The sequence below is a fragment of the Dermacentor variabilis genome, chromosome 2 (assembly GCF_050947875.1).
Source record: "Dermacentor variabilis isolate Ectoservices chromosome 2, ASM5094787v1, whole genome shotgun sequence".
NCBI lineage: Eukaryota > Metazoa > Arthropoda > Arachnida > Ixodida > Ixodidae > Dermacentor > Dermacentor variabilis.
The window spans coordinates 73748160-73769444 of record NC_134569.1 but is presented as its reverse complement, the minus strand read 5'-3'; the positions used below and the strand labels follow the sequence as shown (position 1 = coordinate 73769444).

Here is a 21285-nt window from a genome sequence, read left to right as displayed (position 1 = left end):
GAAAAGTGACCCGGCTTCTGGCACGTATAACAAACGCGCGCTCGCCTCATCTCGAACCGCTTTCTGCGTTTGGCTGCCGCCGTCTCTTTACGTTTGGTCGGACTGCTTTCACTCGCATCCTCACTACGCGTGTCCCCCTTTAATCTCATGGGCGTGAATTTCGGCCTCTCAAACTTCGAGCCAAATTCACCCTTTTGACCGTCCTTAGCTCCGCGAGCCCGACGCGTCACAAACTCCTCGGCTAGCTCAGCGGCTTTAGCCACCGTACAAACGTCTGGCCTCTCCAAGACCCAGTACCTCACGTTCTCAGGTAACCGACTATAAAACTGTTCTAGCCCGAAACACTGCAGAACTTTATCGTGGTCACCAAACGCTTTCTCTTCTTTGAGCCACTCCTGCATGTTTGACATAAGCCTGTACGCAAACTCTGTATATGACTCACTTTTGCCTTTCTCATTTTCCCGAAACTTCCGACGGAACGCCTCCGCTGACAGCCGGTACTTTTTTAGAAGACTCGATTTCACTGTGTCGAAATCCTCTGCCTCCTCTCTATCCAAGCGAGCGACTACGTCGGCCGCCTCGCCGGGTAACAAAGTGAGCAAGCGCTGTGGCCACGTTTCCCGAGAGAACCCCTGCTTCTCGCACGTTCGCTCGAAGTTAACCAGGAACAAACCAATGTCCTCTCCAAGCTTAAACGGCCGCATCAGGTCAGTCATTTTGGACAATACGCGTTCTCCTGCACCGTGTGCCTGACTTCCATTACGAGCGCGTTCCATCTCTACCTCAAGACGCTTCATTTCCAAAGCGTGTTGACGGTCACGCTCTTGTTGCTCTCGCTCATTCTGTTCTTTACGTTCACGCTCTTCTTTTTCTTTCTGTTCTTTACGTTCACGCTCTTCTTTTTCTTTCTGTTCTTTAAGTTCGCGCTCCTGTCTTTTTGCAGTCTCCCTCTCTTCAATGGTCTCAAGGCATTCCGACAGCTCGTCATCCTCAGCCTCTAACTCAAGAATAGCCTTTAGCAGTTCAGGTTTTCTGAGTTTGTCTGAGACATCCAGACCCAACTCTCTTGCAAGCTCCAACAATTTCGGTTTGCGCAACGACTTCAAATCCATGGCTGCTCTGAATGCTGCTTTCTCTACTGCTTACTATTGTCTTGCCGCAAACTAACCCGGCAGCAACGACAATCACAATTACCAGCTCTGTTTCTGACACTAACAAAAGCCTGGCAAAGCTCAGAAGAAGAAAGTCCCGCACTCACCAAACCTCGCAGCCAAGAGTTCCGCGCAGTCGTTCCGCTGCAGGCAACCAGTCATCACACAGGGCTCGTTGCACTGCTCCCGGATCGTCGTTGAGCTGCTCAGCATACAGTCAACTGCATCTCTTTGCCGCTGGCCTCCGTTGTCGCGATCTCACCGCTGGCAGACAGTTGTTTGAATCGCACCGCTGGTACGAGTTGTTGTGGTCGTACCCGCTGGTACGATTTGTTGAGAACTCGGCGCTGACGCCCGTGGTTGCACCTGGGTCGCAAGCCCCAAGGGTAGCGTTGGCCTGGCGGCCTGGGGTACAACTGGAAGCATCCGAAGGTCCCGGCAAAGCAAGAGTCGACTGGTAACAACAAAACAACTTGTTTATTTTAACATCGCAAAGAGTTGGCGGTCAGGTTGACCGAAGTAGAGAGACGGGAGAGCACTTTACTCAACAGAAGAAATCGGAGCCCTCTCTTTGGCGTCCGGGGCCAGCTGTTTTTATACTCTCGCAGTTGAGGGCAAGAAGGAACCCCTCAATAGACGAGCACGTGATTGTACAATGGGTTAAGGTGACGCATACTGTCGTAGCGCCGCTGGTCGGGCACAAAGACTGGGAGGAGAAGGTAACTTCTGCTCTCGTAGCGCCTCTGGTCGGGCACAATGACTGGAAGGAGAAGGTGACTTCTGCTCTCGTAGCGCCTCTGGTCGGGCACAATGACTGGGAGGAGAAGGTAACTTCTGCTCTCGTAGCGCCTCTGGTCGGGCACAATGGCTCATACACTCACACACGCACATGAAGACACGTGGCATCGGAACATGCCTGGAAACGCTTGGCGGGGAGCGTAGCGGCGACGCCGAACGGGCCAAAATGTCTGCCGCTTTGTTGCAATCGCGCCGGCTAAACCGCGCGTCGTAGGCGAAACGTAACACTACTGTCACCTTTACGACGCGGACCGCACGAACCGCTAATATTTCACATTACAGAGACGTTACGCCATATAAGTGATGCAGGCCATGAGATAACCTTCCAATGGCTTCCAAGTCACTGCGGGATTATCGGCAATGAACGGGCCGATCAAGCTGCCCGCTAAGCCCATATTGAGGAGCACCACGTGCCAATTCCACTTTCTAGAACTGACGCAGCACAGAAGCTCCGCCTGCTTGCTCGGCAGTGCACCACGTCGCAATGGAAAGAGCCACATTTAAGAAATACTCGAATGTACTCCCTTGATCCGACGTCTTTGAGCGTCATCAAAGCTTCGCCGTGGAGACGCCACGCTTTTGTATAGACTGCGGTTGGGCGTTACCTTTACCAAAGCCTATGCATTCCGCATAGGGACGACCAACACCGCAACCTGTGACCACTGCGGCCATGAAGAATCGATTGACCATATTTTGTGCGATTGCCCGCAGTACAGTCCACAGAGGCAATGCCTTTGTCACGAAATTGACCAGCTGGACGACCAACCGCTATCGCAAAATAGAATTTTGCACCATTGAAAGGACCTAACGTCACAGAAGATGGCGTGCAAGCACTACTGCGCTTTTTGCGATCTACCGGCCTTTGTGAACGTCTTTAACTAGAACGCCTTTTGTGTGTGTGTGTGTGTGTGTGTGTGTGTGTGTGTGTGTGTGTGTGTGTGTGTGTGTGTGTGTGTGTGTGTGTGTGTGTGTGTCTGTCTGTCTGTCTGTCTGTCTGTCTGTCTGTCTGTCTGTGCGTGTTTTTTAACACTCTCCTCTCTGCCCTCTTTCTAACCCCTAGCTCCCGTCCCCAGTGGAGGGTAGCAAACCGGAGACTGATATCTGGTTAACTTCCCTGCCTTTCCTCTTCATCTCTCTCTTACTTACTAAATTTAAGCAAACGAGCGTTTTTTTTTTAATTTGCATTTCGCCTCCATCGAAATGCGGCCACCGCGGCCAGGAGGCGAGCCCACGACCTCGTACTCCTCAGCGGGGCATTCTGGCAAGGAACAGCGAATGAGGGGATGGTATAGAGATATTCAAGAAATAGGGGAGAAGGAAGCAGCAACGCTCGTAAAAACCAGTGGAAGCGCGCAACATGGCCGCAGTTTGTCGCACAATCTCGTCACGTCGAAAAAAGCGAAACATATCGGCGCAAGAAATCTTACTCCGTATACGAGAGCTTCCGCTGATGGTTCTTCGCCATTGTGCGGTGCACGCCTGCGCGGTTGTCTTTTCCTTTCGGCATCCGCAGCGCGGTGGTCTGTCTCTTTATCTTATTTTTTTCTCCGACGCACTTCGAGACACTACCGCGTTGGATGGCGCCATCGTTTCTCGCCCGTACGGTCTATTGCAGCTGGGCGAAGCGTCGCGCTCTACTTGCCGTTCAAGAAGAGAAAACGGTTAAGTGTATGTGCGTGTGGGACGCCTGTGTGTATACGCGCGGCGCGCATTCCCCGCCGAACTCGTTTGTGCCTTGGCAGCGACGTGTCGTCTCTTGTGTCCCTTCTCTTTGCACCGACTGTCTCAGTTGCCAGTGCGAAACGTAGGACTCATGTTCCCTACACTGTTCCCGCATTGTACACTTTGCGATCGAAAAAAAAAAACTAATGACGAATGGAGCAAGGAGAAAGTATACAGTCGAACAATAGCGGACACCAGTGACAACGAAGGTGGTCGTTTGGTCGGACCTACTCTTTATTGCGGCCGTGGTTGTTTGAGGAGGGAGCGTGCCTCAGGCTGTTTATACGTCTCCGGTCTCTGTACATCGGTTGCGTCTAACTTCTTTGAGCTGAAGTTTCGAGAGTCTCAGTATAGCTTGAACCTTCCCGCTCGTTAGCCCCACTGGTGAAAGGCGTTGCAAGGGTTACTGACGTGTTAGCATTCCTCGAGCATTTGTGCTGTTGCCATTTTCTTTGTTGTGCAATGCTGAACTCCACACATGGTGCGCTTGTCTTTTCCACATCTGTAACGTCGCGCCCCTATGATGCGGTTTGTATGCCTTGGACCAGCGTTGTCGTGTCAGAAAGACAAGTTACGCGACTCCCACCTATAGCCTTGTGCTTAGTCCCCTCGTCTGCCCTCTTTATATAAAGTTGAACTTAAATCGATTACGTTAACTTTACAATCGCGCAGCGGTAATCGTGAAGAGAGAAAATAAAGCTGTACTTGCCGCATAGTCGTTGTACAGAGACGATTCGTTTGCCCGCGGGAATGCGTAACAGGGCGACGACATAGAGTCACCTAGTCTGCTTGAGCTAATCAGGTTTTACTGCGCATCTATTACAGCAAATAATTTTACCTGTCTTTAGCTTGATCTTCTCTCTCTCTTCATTAAAACCTATATCTTCATTTTGTACAATTACATATATGCATGTAACCACCTCTGCTTGTTTTCTACCGAACGCTAAACGTCAGCAGGAAGACAACAGCGCCACGCGCGCCCGTGTGTCTACGGCTGTGCAAGAAGAGCGCAGTATCCTTTCTCGTACTAGTTACTCGTTACTAGTTACTAGTTACTAGTTACTAGTTACTCGCTTTCATTCATCCTGGCGTCGACTTAGCAGGTTTGTAAGTGCAGTTTACTACTGGCAGGCCGCCTTCGCGAATAATATGCCCTGCATCGTGATTGACTCTCATCTGCTCTTACGACCAGACGTAACTTTAGAACTCTTACAGTAAACGGACCACGCAAACGTCGCTAGTAAGCCATTTAGTGCTTGAGCTTTGCTTATTTCTTTTTCAAACCAATTGAGACTACATGTAGGCACCGCACCGCCGCCTATACCCTCTCTCACCCTTTTACGCGCATACACCGACACGCAGAAGGGCTCTAAACTCTATAGTATTTATTTTTACTGTGCCGAAAACGATACATTGCAAGCACTGCACCTTCCTGCGTGTATCTAAGCATTTGCTTCTTGGCTATAGTTACAGAGTTATTCTGCGCAATGGTGCCGGGCTACTCGATAAACGAACGTTACGCCATTTATGAATGCCTTGTCTTGTGGTTTCGCGACTCAACCAACCAGCAAACCAATGAGACACTGTGGAAACTGTGCGTCCTGTTTAATTAGGTTTGCCAATGCTGTAACATTTTTTTCTGCACTGATCGGTAGTTCGTTCAAAGAATCTGATGCCACTTTTTAAGTTACGCTTGCTTATATACTGAAAAAACACTTCCGTCAAACGATCAATATATATTACAGTAAAAGGCTTGTAAGGCTCAGTACTCTATATGCATGTTTATTAAATAGGTGCCATAAAGATAAAATTATTTGAGGTTTACTTGTTAGTAAAATTCTTCTACAATATCAGCAAATCTATATTCTTATCGTGGGAACCGGCTTGGTAGGCTAGAAAAGACGCAAGAATGAGAGGCCTGTGGTAACGCTACCTTGAAATTCCCGCAACAGCTCGCCGTGACGTCACGTATTTGAATGGCGTCTGCTCGGGCCTAGTGAATTTTCTAGTGCTAAAGACTGATTGCTTTGAAGAATTTAATAGAGCCAAAGACTGAACTTTGCAAGCTTCAAAAACCTTTTACTGGGCCGTAACGACTCAAATGCGAAAAAATCATTTGGAACCGCGTGAAATCACACTGACGTCCCAGGGCGCTGGCTTCTCGGCAGGAAATTCAAAGAATGGAAAATTGAGCTTCACTTTCTCTTCTAATAATCTCCCTATTACAGTGAAATGAATGAGAATAGAGTTCAGCAAGAATGCCTTATTGGGCTAAATGGCTTTAGTGTTCCTCTTTAGTGACAATTTAAATGCCAGCAACATGTTCGCAATAATTTATAAAATTGCAGTAATATCTTTTTCAGTGTTTCAGGTGTGCTATATTTATTATCTGACTGTTCTTTTTTTTTTTCTATCAGCACGGGAATCCCTTTATTCTACCCGTGTCTAGTGGTTTCTTCTCGACTTGCAATGTCAAGCCAGAGTGTTCCGTCTCATTCGGTGATTACGGAATTCTGCTTAGCATATACAGAGGATACAGAGAAAATCTGCAAGGTTCATTCTTTCCTGGTATTATCGTACTGACTCAGTTTCCGAAATGCTTCGGTTGCTTGATTTGCCTCCACTGGCTCAACGGCGGAAGTTGGCTAGACTTAAATTTCTTTTTTTGTTATCAAAAGGCCACTTCAATATTGAAACCACACCCTATCTTGCTCCCAGGCACGCTAGAAACCTCAGATCAAGCAATCATTGCATGTTCTCAATTCCAAAACCATATCTGGACATGTACGCTTATTCATTTTTTTCCGCGAACGATTAAGGAATGGAACAGTTTGCCGGCGTCTGTTTTGCAGTCGAGTAGCATTAAAATCTTTGAGGAACGCGTTAAAAACCCTTTATGAAATTGAATCTTAGTGGTGCCGTGCAAACATTGTCACACTATTCTAGAAATACATACAGTAGTCTTTCTTTTATGCTGCTTCCAATATCACTGTCACAATGTTAGAAACATGTATTTCTTAGCCAAACTATTGCATTTGTATTTCGTTCTTTGTTTTGCATTGTATTTCCAACATTCATTGCTTCATGTCCTATTTACGTTTGTAAAGTGTTTACATTTTTGACGCTATGTGCAAATCTGCTGTACCCACCCTGTTACGGCCAAGACGGCCAACAGTATTTGAAAATAAAAAAATAAAAATAAAAAAATATCAGGCAACCGTCTGCCACCGGCACTCCTAAGATACGGGGACTCCGTTTTTGCATTGATTCACATGTGTGCTATAAGCCTCGAACCGCCAGTTCTTTATTCAAAACTTTTTTTACAGCAGCGCATCTCTGCTCCTTTTTTTATTGTTTATTGACATGACAACTAATGAAGTGTTGACTCTTGTTTGTTGACTATCTCTTGGTGCTTGGTAAGAAACAGGCGAAGACGTTTATTAATTTTTGCCATCTGTCGGGCGTTTCAAATTTGTATCTAGATTTACATTTTGTTATATGGGCTATCATGCGGGTCTTTCGCAACCGGCTTCTTGACTGCTGTCAGGTGTCCTCCGCTTGAGAAAACTGCAGATCTGTCACGCACAGGGGAAATAATATGCAACACGTGATTAAGTCTCAACACACAACACCCTATAGTAGAGTTAGAGAAGAGTTTGGTGAAGAAGGGCAGCAGGTCTGATGAAGTAAACTTAAAACGGTGGCATTAAAATGGGGACAAGAAAGCGAAAGGAGTCGCGAATGAAGCTGTCGAAATAATTGTACTGTTCATTTTAACTTCGTAGAGTGATGCGCCATTTTGTATAAGCGCAAAGCAATTGTGGCACCATTTAGCATTCGTCTGCTTCAATATGCTTCGTGTCCGTGTTCGCGGTGTTCGAATCGTTCAGAATAGTTCATCCACTGACCATACAGCACGTGTCATCCGACAGATATCGTACGTATAACATAACCAGACGGTTTGCCAGGTGTTCGCTGCACGCAATCCCAAGTAGGGCGAGTCGCGTACCCGTTCTCCCGCTGCGTATGTACAACACAGTCCTCAAAGACGTGCAGCTGTCTGCAATGTGTCCGTCAGTTCTGCATGGGGCCGGCCGTCGGCCGGGCTTGCAGCGAGTGCACTTAGCCTGTAAAAGCTGCGCCTGCTCTATCGACTCTCTGTATAGTGTGCAGCACTGTCTTTCTTTTCGTATTTTCTTTTCGATGCTGGAAGTAGTACTCGGCGGCGTTCTGGTTGTGCACTATGCAGCTGCGATAGCCGAGTTATACATTCCTCTACATACAGGTGTGGTTGTTGTGTGGATGCGTGGACATCTTAGACGACCTCATGCACTCGCTCACTCTCTTTCAATCACTCGATCCCACACGCATTCACCCTCACAAGCACGCACGAACAAGTGCGCCCGCACAAAGCAGGGCTTGCATGGTGCAGCCAGTTGTATCTTAAAAGGGGCAAACCGGGAACGCGCACACGCATTGGTATAACAAACACGCGCACGCACCCGAAAAGCTATGAGGAAGCTGGAGCACGATCCCAGCTTACTCCAGCAAACCGATGAGCTCAGTGGAGCATGCAATTGGCAGATTGCTACGAGCAATGTTCCCTTAGATCTCGGGACCTCGTGTTAGCCGTGGCACGTGAAAAATTATGCATCCTTCTCATGCGAACGCTGCAAGTGAACACACAGTTGGCACGCAGTATCCGAAGTGCAACGAACAGGTTCGCGCATAGGGAAGTGGCTCCCCGCTCCGCATCGACAGCGGCGAACGGTGCGTGCTCGCTGCTTGTTTTTCCGGCCCTCCCACTCCTCTCGTCCCAGTTAAATAAACTGTCACGATTGTTTTCGGTGAGGCTGAAGCTGAGATCCTGTCAGCAGCCCACGTTCTGTTAGCGAAGAGGCGGCCACCCTAGAGACTTTGCTTGCGCCGTTCGCTCTTTTACTTTTTGATTCTACCGCGTCCTCGTCTCTTGGGTTCTCCTCAGGCGCTGCTTTCACTTCAAACGCGCACGTTCTCTAGTCGAAACAGGACAAAGTGAGAACCATCGCGGACGAGAGACTTGGCTCGTTTTGACTTGGGAGGCTTGGAAAAGGGCGGAAGGAGCGGAACGGCTCGTAAGCCTGAAGTGTAGCAGGTCTTGCCGTGTTTATGCTGTGAACGTACTTCTTTTGGTTGTGTGCCGTATAGTTTGCCAGCTGCTGTTGTCACCTAACGAGCGTTCGCAATTTCTTTGGTCATTTCCCATAAATTGAGCATTGAGTCACGACTACCGTATAAAGCCGGTTTTCAACGTCACGATATCGCTTTGAGTGTCGACAATAGTTCGCGGGATACAATTATTTGTCTCGTCTCAATTAGCTATTATAGAGAGAGAGTGTGTGTAAAGATAAACACCTAACAACTAACGAAAGCATTAAATAGTATAGCAGATGTGAAAGTGAAAGGTTCTGTGGGTTTTAAGGAAACACTTTAATGAAGACTTTGAAAGCGCGTTTCTTCGAATCGACCAGTTGAGGGCTGTATAGCTGAGTTTTCGTCTCCGGTAGAAATGTATTGCTCGTTCTACATTTATGCACGTAGTGTTTATTTAAAAACAGTTTGTCCGGTGTAAAGCGAGGTTGTAAAACGGACTGCCGCAAGACATTATAGCACGCTCATTGTTATACCAGATAAAGGAAAGACTGGTTTTCAGCGAGACAACGTCGGAGGCTGCGTTATATAGTGTTGTACCCTGTGGTCCCTAGTTGCCATACGCTTTCGGTACGCGGCGTGTGTCATTTGAGAGCTAAGTTTGGACGCGTTTAGTACTAGTTGCGAGACAGGAAGCTAAGCACGGAGTGGAGGTTCTCGCGGTGTAAACGAAACCTGCAGCGCGCTTCTTGCTCCGATGAGTGCGCACTAAAAGCACGGTTCAGATAGACCGGCTGGTGCAGTGCACATTTAAACGTCGTCCTCAAATGAGCCAGCCGCGCATGCGCTTACAGCGCTGCTTGCTAAATGAAGGAGAGCGGCGTCTCGTTGCTTTGTTTGGTGCGAAGCATTCAGAGCGCTGCCGCCGCCGCCGCCGCCGCCGGTTGTGGTCCCAGAAATAGGCTTTCGAGCGGGGATTGCTTTCGTGGGAAAAGGTAGCGGCAGCAAGTTGGACTGCCGCGCGCCGGCATAGCAGCGGTAACGGAAAAGAGCCCAGTACGGAACTAAGCAGCGAGAGGAACGGACGGTCCATAGCCTTGCTGCGGCTATATAGAATCCGTGAAATGTTCGCTGCGGGGCTCTTTCACATCCAGTTTACCTCACTCAAAATCTGTGCAACGCCGTGGAAGCTATAGAGCTGCCGTCAGCCTATACAGACGTCACATTTGGAAGGCTGCTCTCACGTGAAGTACGAACACATCGTGATTGAACGAGGTGTTCCTATACCCCTGTAATATCAACGACGCAACTAAGAGGCCGACTAATCACGTAACGTAGTTACGCAAATGGAAGAACTATCATTACGGGGACGGATTCGCATAGCTGTTAATTCGTTCACAATGACTAAGAACGAATGCCCACCAAATGCGACAGCCTACGATGTGATGGCGTCGACAGGTAATGAAAAGCACATCTTATACGAAAAACAAATGGGTCTCTGCGTTTTCGACCTCCGCGTCGTATACAGCCACGAGGCATTTAGCGCTTAGGCCACTAGCAGGGATCCGTTGTCGGTATCCAATTGGTGTATATAGCAACGCAGCATTGGCACACGCCGACCAAATGAGAACTGGGGCTTAATTCTCAAAGCTTTTCCTACCTAAGTGTCGTTTGCCATTCGCCGATCGCCTGCAGTATGATCATATGTCCAGCATCAACGATTGGCTGGGACCTGCTCTTACGAACAGCTCTATGGCGTCAGAGCTTTGTGGTATGTTATTTATACAAGTTGTAGCGTAAAAGAAAGACAAACTTCTTAGCGCACGTCAATGCACGTCCGAGGCCGGTAATCACAAACACACAAAAAGAAAGAAGAAGAAAGTTCTTACGTTATAGAATTGTCCGTAAGAGCCGGCGTGGAGCCAATCCTGATGCTGGCCATATTATCAGCGAAGACAATGGCAGTGGTCATGGCAATGATCACTTACGAACGAAAATCCTTGCTGATTCGGCCCCATGCAGATTCCCCGATTAGCTGGCGCCAGTTGCAGCGTTCGCAGTGCTGCACGGTTCTCCGTGGGGCACGCACGGTGTGCGGCGCGACCCGCTATTTCGAGACAGCGCATCCCTCTCGGAGGGAGGAGAAGCAGTGCGTAGCCTGGGCCGGGTTGAACGCGGTGTTCGGGCTCGATGCCTCGTGTGTGTATAGATCAGCAGCGCGGATACATAACCAAATGGAAACTTACGGTTGTGTTGGGGCGCCATGCAGCAACAGTCCCCGCCTGTCCTCTTTTGCTCTTGCTATATATGCACATTATTTTAGCCACTCGTGGCAGCATGCGTGGTGGGTAGGAACGGAACTGGGAATAACGCCGTCGGAAACGCGCGTGTTTGGGGTCAAAGCCCGGGCTGTTTTGCCGCTGAATGCGTTCGAGCTGCTTTCGCTGGCCATCTTGGGCGAAGCAGCGCGCGCTTTTACTCGCGGAGTGAACCGAGGCGTTTCGAAAGCTCAGCTGCATAGCAGAATTATTTTGTGCCTCCCTTTACGTTGTAAGCTTTACGACTTTGTTAGCAGCGTTATTATTGGGTTTAGCCCTAATGATACACTTAGTAACGCATCAAGATAAGGAAAAAGCCCGATGGCACTTGCATGCCATATGTCTATAGCGATCACGTTTTTATGAATGGAAATAAACCGATGCGTCCATACAGTTAAATGTTGTTATAGTATTCAGGGCCGTTATTGACAGAAGTGGTTATGTAAAAAAAAAAAGAAGAGGGGGGGGGGGGGTCTCAGGTATTTCTGTGCCTAGCAACGAATGATTTGTTAACAATTCACAAGACAAAAGGATATCGGGGTATCAAGATCAAAGAGGTGTTGATTCCCGTCGGCGGAGTATTTGTCCATGTCTTTGTTGTGTACAGGCGTTGACGCGTAGCAGCTCTCCGGTCTTGCTTTTTGTTAACTTTATACCCAACTCGTACACATGTTACTTCTTACTTCTTCAAGGCCACAAAATCATTCGTGTGAGTAACTCTGTGTTGACGTGGTGCACGTCGACAGTCTATATAGCGTCCTCGACCCCTTTCCAACGCGTTATATAGCTTCGCGTAATCTTTTTGTTCCGTTCGTAATGGTGCCGCGCGCACCGATGTCCTCCTTTATTTTACCCACTGCATGCATTCGTGTACACATCCGTTCGATACTTCCTTTCTAACGTCCTCGTGCGCGTTTTCCTCTCGGTGCGTAGGTGATGTGACGCGGACGCAACCGCAACAACAACCATGCGGCCCATCATCATTCCGGTGACCACGGGCCCTCCGTCGCCGCCGTCCACGCCAGCCATGCCCTCGCCGCAAGGTCAGTACGCATATGTGTACAAACAGACACGCGGCGCTATGCCTCTGCATGATTCATAGAGCGGACAGCGCGCGCCTCGCGCGACTTCAGCCTTGAAGCGGGCTTCGATTGAATAAAACACTCGACAGCGCGCTCAAATACAAACTAACGAACGCGCACACACCGCGCGTGCGCACGCCGAAAGAAAGGACGAGGCTCGCGCGGCCTCCCGGATGTGTGCAAAGCGAGGCTCCCAAGTTACGTGGGCACAGAGAACGGTTCGCTGTCGCGCGCTTTCATTAAAATGCACGTCGCGGGCGCACGTACAGAGGCCGCCTGTATATCGGCGCAGCTTTGGCTTGTTTCTTGCTTTCTTTCTGCTTCGCTCTTGCTCGCCCGCTCAGCCGTATGTCGTCAGTGAGGCGGTGGATTAGCCGCGACCTCGATTTGGCCAGACGAAGAGGGTGTCGGCACAACGTGCACGCAATATACGCGTGGCGTTCGTGTGCGCCTGTCGGTGTGAAAACAGTACGTGGGGAGAACGGGCGCACGTTACCAAGTCGTGCTATTCTAAAGATACACTGTTGCGAGTTCCTGCTTGTAGCCTTTTTTTATTTTTTTTTTACTGAAACACTCTGGTGTGCTTATAATGTCAACACACTGCCCCGGAGCTAGATCCGGAGAAGTTCGCATCGTTCGCCAAACTAAGCTACTACAGCTTCGGCGCGTATACATGCAGTGTATACATGCAGTGTATGTATTGCCGCCGTCGTCGAGAGCTCAGGATCGTCACGAGCCCCGACGGCTGGTGGGATGCGAAAGGAGAGCGCGCCGTAAGTGTTTGCGCCCGCCGACTGCAGCCAGGCGTATCCCCGTGCCGTCATAAATATGCGAGTATCAGCTGCACGCCTGTCAAGGACGGATTGCGGACGCCTGTGGAGTTAAAGAGTCCATCAAAATGCGCTTCACGCCTTGTAAACGCCGAGAAGTGTCACACTGAGCTCCATTAGCGCTTAAGCCGGATGATTAACGACCTCCTCTTACGGTTCGCTGCTCATCTGTTTACGCGTCATACTGCACCTTGCTCGATAAAATAAAAGAAGGCCGAAAGATTGATGGAGTTGGCGCAGGTATGTACAGTGTAGTGTGTATACCTAAATGCTCAGAAAACAGTACGAACGCGAGCCAGGCCAGTGACTCTCTCGCTTGCCTTGCAGTTCTTGTGCGCGTTTAGATATCATATGATCTGCACCCATGGCATTGCCAGAGCTACATCTGCAAATACGGCAGCGCACGATGCTAGCGCACGAGAGTTATCTGAAGAAAGGTAGGCAAGGGCGTACCGTCGCCGCTGTGTAAAACGCCAGGATTTAATTTTAATCCTTTTTCTGCTGCAAGCGATATCTACTTTAAAAGCCATCGCCTCTGTACTATCGCGCAACCTACCCTTTTCCAACCTCACCGAGTGGCGAAGTTCTAAATGAGTTTTCATATACATGTGGCGGCGCGTCGATCTTCGAAACCGCGGAGATGCAGTTATGTGTTCTTGTATTTTGTAACCCGTGTTAGTGATGGAATTATCTCTCGAAGGAACGGTAGTTCCGTCGGATTCGCACGCTACGGCAGTTCTCATCGTCGTTACCTCACCCCCCCCCCCTCCACCCCCCTCAAAGTTCGCGAACAGGTTTTCTTTTCCCGCTTCAGGAACTCGCTCAACGACGACGTTCGAAGTGCAGTTAACTAGGCGCTCAGATAGGAAAAAGTAATCAAGGAACACGACTACTAAAGCACTCCCCGCACTTTCCGCACGCCTGCCGTCGCGCACTTCCGGTTCCAGAGGGTACGCATCGAGGCCAACACGCGAATGGAGAGACGTGGTCTCTGCAGCTTCGCTTTCGCCTCTCCTTCTACGGCCGGCCCTAGTGGGCTAGCTCCCGCAGCGCCTGGTGGTCTGGCAACGACAATAGCCGTCGCGCTGCTTTCCGCCACCGACACCATACGGCGGCGTTCAGCCCTTTGACGCACCTCGACACCTCTGACCGGCATTGTTTCACCGCCTCTCACGTAGGGCGCGCGAGTCGACTAACTACTTTCCCCTTCCTCTCTTCTTTTTTACTGAAAGTGCCGGCGTCCCGATTTCCCGCGTGCTTTAGTTATGTTAAAACAGACGACATCCAGTGACAGTTCGTTGCGTGCCTCACGATATCGAATGCTGCGAGGTGGGCATGTGCTGCAGTCACGAATGCCACCGGGACGATGACAACACGATCAGCACGTCTATCAATCTGCTTTGCTTTTGTCTTCCTGCTTTTGTAGCCGTTTATTATTCCATCGCACACGCATACTGCGGATGGTCCAGGGTCACAGAGTCGCTCCGCTGTGCTGTCTTTGTATGTATGTATGTATGTATGTATGTATGTATGTATGTATGTATGTATGTATGTATGTATGTATGTATGTATGTATGTATGTATGTATGTATGTATGTATGTATCTGAGTGCGTGTGTGAATATATGTAAATGCATGCTTCAGGTTTGGCTGCAAACTTTGTCTACGCTTTAAATTTCCAGTATTTCATGGCGTTCGACCTCCAAGACAAGAGTACGACGTAACAAAGCATGCAAAGGCGCACCTATCAAAAAGTTGACGATTTTCTACGAACTAGAACTCGTCCTAGATCATTCAACACAAAATGTTATGAGCCTGTTAAGATGCTGCCTCGACTGTAGTCCCAACAGGGCAGGAAGGGACTGTGTATACCTTCGTAACCTTTAGTTCATTAAAGCGAAGCTTTCTTTGCCTCTTCCTTCGGCTTTCCCACTACTGCTGCTGCTGCTGTCTGGCACATCGCGTCGGGGGGTGGGTCAGAGCGTGTGTGTATATGACAGGAGCGAGTCAGAGAGAAAAGGCGACGTGGGAAACTCGTTTGGATGCAGCCGCGTCGAATGTGCACAATGTCCTCTGGAGCTCCCTGGGCGTCGCAACATTAGCCTCTTCACAGCTGTAATTATCCGTGACCCCCCTCAGAATCATTGTAGAAACTGGAGCGCTTCGCTTTCTACTAACGTGCGAGTCCGGAGAGGACGTAGGTAGAACTGTAGAGAGTAGGGAGAAGAGGCAGTTGTGTTGGACAGGGGGGGGGGGGGGGGGGTAGGTTACGTGAGAAGGCAAGGAAGCCCTACTACTATACGACAGCGGTTTCGGGCAAACTGGATGATCTTAAGTTCTAGGTACGGAACAGTGTGTTCATGCTCTTTCTGAAATATAAACACCGTGCAGCTATATCAAACGGACAAAGTACGCAGGGTGCGCAGAAGCAGAGCCGCATTAATTAAATCGCACCGCAGAGTCCAGGCGACACTACGAAAGCGACCGGTCGACCGTGAAATCAACACTTCTGTGCCCGCCGCGGTAGTTTTGCAGTTATGGCATTGCTAGAGGTCGCGGATTTAATCCCGGCCGCGGCAGCCGCATTTCGGCAGGGACGAAATAGAAAACGCACGTGCACTTAGATTTTGGGACGTGTTAAATTACATCATGGTGCCAGAATTAATCCGGAGTCCACCACTACGGCGTGCTTCATAATCCGATTGTGGTTTTGGCACGTACAGCCCCATAATCTAATTCAAGGTTAATACTTCTGCCATGGTGCGATGTGCCATGTGAGGCAATGACAATGCTCAACTCCCTCAGAGTTTATGGTGCACAACAACGCTTCAAGCAAACATCTCTCCCGGTGTGTTCTGTGTACTACGCAGACAAACAGCAGTAGTGCACGCAAGGTAACATTGAACATCAGCTCACCACTCTCGCGTTGGACAAAAAGTTGAAGAAATTAAACATTCGCCGTCAACATCACCGCTAATTATTGTCAATGAAAGCAACCAGCAAAGAAAGCTTCGCTTACATCGATTCCCACAGAGCGTGGGATCTGCATAATTTTTTTCTCTCCCGTAATGCTTCTAGTCATTCAGATTCGCGTGAAAAATCGCTGTTGGGTTCGCAGAAATGAAATTCCGGTGTGACCTTCTCACCCCGTGCGTTCGTCACGTGGCGTCGAGCGAGCGAGCTTTGTCTCGAGGCGCCAACAATTTCGCCAGACGTCTTCTTGTCAGCCGCCTTGAAGTCACCGCGCCCCGGATATGACACGCAACTCGGCACGCCTCGATGACCGGCTCGTCAACAAGAGCGCGTGCGCGAGACGTCGACGTCTGTGACGCAACGTCCAAATCGAGATAAGCGTGTCGGACATGTGACTTATGCCGAAGCAGCCCTCAAGAAGGCGTATCACCAGTCGTGCTCGGCGTGAGGGTGCTTCACTTCGCACTTTTGTAGAGCCTTCTTTCTCTCTCCTTCTGGCTTTCTCGGCGCATATATTTGCTTACTTATAGTGTCGCCAGCTGGGCCCGCGCTTCCCACACCTAGCACCCTGCGCATCTGCATAACAGCGCGCAACCTTTCCTGTCTTCGCGCAGTAGGCAGAGCAGCAAAGACATAAAAAACAAAAAGAAGGCTATAAAGAAATATAGGAACAAAGGCGGAGGAAGAGAGCGTTCCAGATTCGCCTTATCTCTTTGTAGGGTGTCAAATGTACGCGTACCAGAAGCGGAGAACGCGTTTGCTTCGCTTGACTTGTGCTGAATAGAAAACGTTTCTTTCCGCCGGCTACAAAAGAGTTACCTAACAAGCCGTTTTCTTTCTTTTTGCTGCACGGTGGAAAAGCAAACGCGCAGAAACCCTAATAAGGAATATTGAGGAAAGTGATAAAGGCTGCTCGCGTTCAGATTTACCAGCGAGCAAAAAGAAAGCGTTTTTTTTTTTTTTTTAAGTACAGGTGTGTGGTTCCAATATAACTTTTCGTTTCGATAACTGGATGGAGCAGTGGTTACGAGTATCACCGCGCGGAGACGTTAATGTGTAGGGCAGGCCATTGTTGATGATGCTGTCGCCTTTTAAAAACTACTTTTTTAAAATGTTATTTAGAAGATAGTACACTTAGGGTTCATTCTCATTCTGCAGTGAGTACGTAAGCATGCACTTTCCGGCACGGCATTCTGGTTTGGCCGGTATGCCGAACTGCCTGGTCTTGCGGTATGTTCGCTCGCTAAATGTTCGAGGTCGGCGGGTAGGAGTCCCGGGTCTAAAAATAGTCATAAGCGCGTGTATACGCTCGCTATACGTATTTCTATTAACATCTTGCGACATTTACTGTTTAGTATAACAACAGGCTGAGGACTGTACACAAGTGTGTCTGGTGCTTCCTGAAGCAAAGGCTAGAGTCTTTTGCTATTATGCTGCAGGCTAAAAATCTTTTTGCACCACATCAGGTGCAGACCAGCGGTTTGGACAAGTAATAATCTTATGCTACAATAATTTTCTGCTAAAATACTCGCGCAAAAGAGGGTTGGCCCGGAAAATTCGTCTGTCCAGCGAATTCCACATGGTATGCTCATTTGCAATATATACTATATAAGTAAGAGAACTGAGAAGTGTTTTCGGTCGTTCTGGCTGGTGGTGTTTTTACAAGGCTTGGGAACTTAAGCAGTACTTTCTGTGTATTGCAGTTCGTCGACTTTCTGCTCAGATTATAAGCAAGTTCTGCTGTATTAGTGTTTAAGCTCGCAAACTCCTATCGCGTTGTACAGCTCTTTAATATGGCCAGCTGGCGAGCGCGAATTATATCAAGCGCTACGCTCACAATGACGTCCCACGCGTGTGTTTGACCCAGACTTGTAGGTAAATAATTACATGTAATCAATCATGTAGGTAATCTTGTAATTTAACGATTTCTTTGTTTATTCGGTGACGCTCTCTGTAATTCAATTACTTTCTTCAGTAATCAGTTACATGTAACTGGTTACATTTGTGACGAGACATGCTATAACAGGCGACGCAGCTGTGAGTACTTAAATTTGGCAGGAATTAGTGTACAGAAGGATGAAAACATGGGCATGGATTATCTCCTTCCCACAATTGGCGTCCTGCAGCTACGCCTCGCCTACCTGAACATGACAGAATTGCAGATTTCCGCACCTCTATTCGAAGTCCAACCACTGAGTTTTTCTCTTATAGTAAATTTCTGTCTGTCTGTGTCTGTTCGTGTCTCTCTATCTCTCTGAAGCTCTTCAATTAGGAGCTTTTATGGGGTGTAAAAGCTGCTCAATTCCGCTTCGCTCAGTGCAGTCTATACGGATGTTTCTCTGTGTGTTTTATTTTACGTTACCATAATCTTTCAAAATTGCCGGTGACACATGGCACGAACCAGCTTGCATCAGGTCCATCATATTGTGGCCGTCAAATTCAAATCGCCCTTCTATAGAGCGATGGCCACTTTCGACGTTGATGACAGGGAATCACCTATGGGCGAATTTTGAGCTTTTCACTTGCCCTGTCGAGAGCGCTCTCCCCAATCTAGTGAGTAAAGTGCTCGTACGTTACAGCAAAGCCCTTCTCTTCTGTGCCGCTTGTGGCTCAGCGTGAAATTCGCGAAAGCCTGCTCCTTCCGTATTGGAGTGGCCGACAGCCCTGCTGGTGACAACTGTGGCTGCGAGGAGATGATCAAGCACCTCCTCTGTGACTGTCCTCGTTAGACTGTGCCAAGAAAAAGACTCGCGACCGCACACTAAAGACTGGACGATTATCCCTTCACAGAGAATAAGTTTTAGGACACTGGTCCAGACGAGTTTAGGCAAAGGGCTTGTGAACTGTACGACCGACTTTGAAAGTTCCTTTTTTTTTCAATTCAATTTTTATTCTATTTTTTAGATTTTTTTCTTGAGTTCTGGCACGTAGCATCGCGTTATTGTGTGAATTTTTCTCACCTTTCACTCCCTTTCACCAACACAGGGTAGCCAGCCGGTACTTAAACTGGCTAACCTCCCTGAATTTTCTCCCCTTTTGCCTCTCTCTCTCGTCAGTCAGCCCATTGAGCTAGTTTTCAGTGTCGCTGCAGCTGCCATCACAATAACACGAGGGAAAACTATTTAAGAATAATTGGAAAAACAGTTATTGTGATGATGAGCAACATGTGAAGTGCTGCAGACAGACGCATGGTACGAGCTTTTTATTTACGGCATTTTCGCAATGTTAATAAAATAGGGAGGAAAGTAACATTAAGGTAACCGATAACTTTTTAGTAATTGCTCAATCACATTCTTGGGGTAGTAATCGGTAACAGTAATCAATTACATTTCTTGAAGCAGCAATTGTAATTGTTATCAGTTACTTTTTTTTTCTGTAACGTGTAGAAGTCTGGTTTGACCATTTCACCTCCTAGATGCAACTCTTGAAGCGGCTTATCCAAACCATCAAAGCTTTACATGACGTGGTGCGCGTGCGACGATCCAAACCTTAAATCGCGATCTTCCTTTGTGGCGTGCCTCTATCACGTAGTGATAGTCGCCATCATTCGATCAATATTTCCGATATAATTAAATAAAATAAAATAAATTCGAATAATTATCACTTGTGTTATTCCGCTTGCTGGTTTTAAAGCACATTTGTGCAGCAAAAGGCATTCAGTCAGCACTACACGTAGGCGAAAGGCAGTGCTCTTTAAAGATGAGAGACAACAGCAAACGAGCAAAGTTGCAAAGTTCGATAGCGTGGTGTCCGCGCGCTAAAATCACCCAAACACGGCGTTCTCCATGGCGGGCGAGTGTGCGCCTTGCTCCTACAACAACGCAGTTGAGCATAATAACCCAAATATTGCCGTCGCTTAGCCGGTGTGTAACGAACCCCTTGCTTTCCGTGGCACATCGAGACACCGGAAAGATTCGCGACGCCTCTCCGAACAATGGGAACGGAGCAGACGGCGGCGCTCTTCTTTTCCGTCTATTGTTTCCGCAGCATCTTCCAACACCACCTGCTACTTTCGAAGGCTCTCCTCAAGCGCATTTTGCAACTTCGTCGACAGATGGAGCCACATCACGCGGAGCGCGACGGCGTGCAGGGGCGCTGGCGGGGCGCGCGCTCTGCTGCGCGCGTTGACGAGTGCAGCTCGCGGCGTGGCCGTTCCGCGTGCTTGGCGGGTGCAGGTACTTCGTTCGGGGTTGCGCAAAAGAGCCGATTCGTTCGACCCCCTTTCGTCTGAAGCGCGCGTTGCGTGCCGCGCAAATCCGTGGGTGGTGGGTCCGCAAAATCAGCTGGCAAACTTCCTTGCGGTTTGAGCCAGAGAACAGCAAAACGAGAAAAAATACGCTCGCTGCCCTCGTGTACGTCGTGGCAGCGGGAGTCCCCGGCGCGCCTAAATCGGGTTCAACGTGTCGCAATTCTTACGCGCGTCACACGCGGCCGTGTGTAGTCGCTTCTTCTCATTCTTCTTTTTTTGTGTTTTTAATTGTACTTTCCATACTTTTGTGTCCTTGTTTCCCGGTCGCATCCTGGTCGCAATTTTTCGGCGCCGTAGTTTCTGTTTCCCGCGCAGAATTTTTGGAACCGCAAAGCTTCCACAGCGTTGACACACTGACTGAGGGCGAAGCTCAAAGTGTGCCACAGGCCCATGCCAGTAGTAATTTGTTCTCTCCAAAAGAACAGCTCTACCGACAAAGAAAGAAAGAAAGAAAGAAAGAAAGAAAGGCAGACGATGTCACGGGGTCCAACCTTCGAAGTGTTTGCTTCATAGAGACTTTAGCGTAACGCCCGAAGTCTGTAGGGTGCCGAATTCAGCAACTGCTCTCGCATTTTTAGCCTCTAAAGCCTGACTTTGTTCACGAGAAGTTGAACCTGCTGCGAGTCGGCGAAGCTTTCAGATGTGCATCCTTCTGGAAACGTATTTACTAGCACGTATAAACCTTACATATGTCCGTCCCTGTAGCAGCTTTATCAGGAGCCGTCCGCCTTATATAACGGCTGTCAATTACGAAAACGGTTAAGACCAAGCAGTATGTTCGCTTTTTGGAAGTACTATACAATATTGGCGAAGCAGAGTGCGCTGTAATAATAATAATAATAATAATAATAATAATAATAATAATAATAATAATAATAATAATAATAATTCATACAACATAAATATACATTAATATAACCAGCAAAAAGCCTAAACCTAAGGCTTGTGTTTGAGGTTAGGCATTAAAAGAAAAATGTTCAAACGTAAAACCCTGAATCCCCGAAGAGAACGTAAGTGTATATTCACAATATAG

The 21285-nt window shown here is 48.4% G+C and overlaps 2 protein-coding genes across 4 annotated transcripts in view; one reads left to right on the top strand and one right to left on the bottom strand.

The window, feature by feature from the left end:
* Svil (Supervillin) overlaps positions 1 to 21285 on the top strand; it is a 360495-nt gene that overhangs the window by 62607 nt on the left and 276603 nt on the right. For all 3 annotated transcript variants that reach the window (XM_075680927.1, XM_075680923.1, XM_075680924.1), the window contains exon 2: positions 12053 to 12162. In XM_075680927.1, the coding sequence (XP_075537042.1) occupies positions 12087 to 12162 (76 nt within the window). In that variant the 5' untranslated portion in view covers positions 12053 to 12086. The remainder of the gene's footprint in view (positions 1 to 12052; positions 12163 to 21285) is intronic.
* LOC142572088 (uncharacterized) overlaps positions 1 to 21285 on the bottom strand; it is a 159306-nt gene that overhangs the window by 108564 nt on the left and 29457 nt on the right. The gene's annotated exons all lie outside the window — the stretch shown is intronic.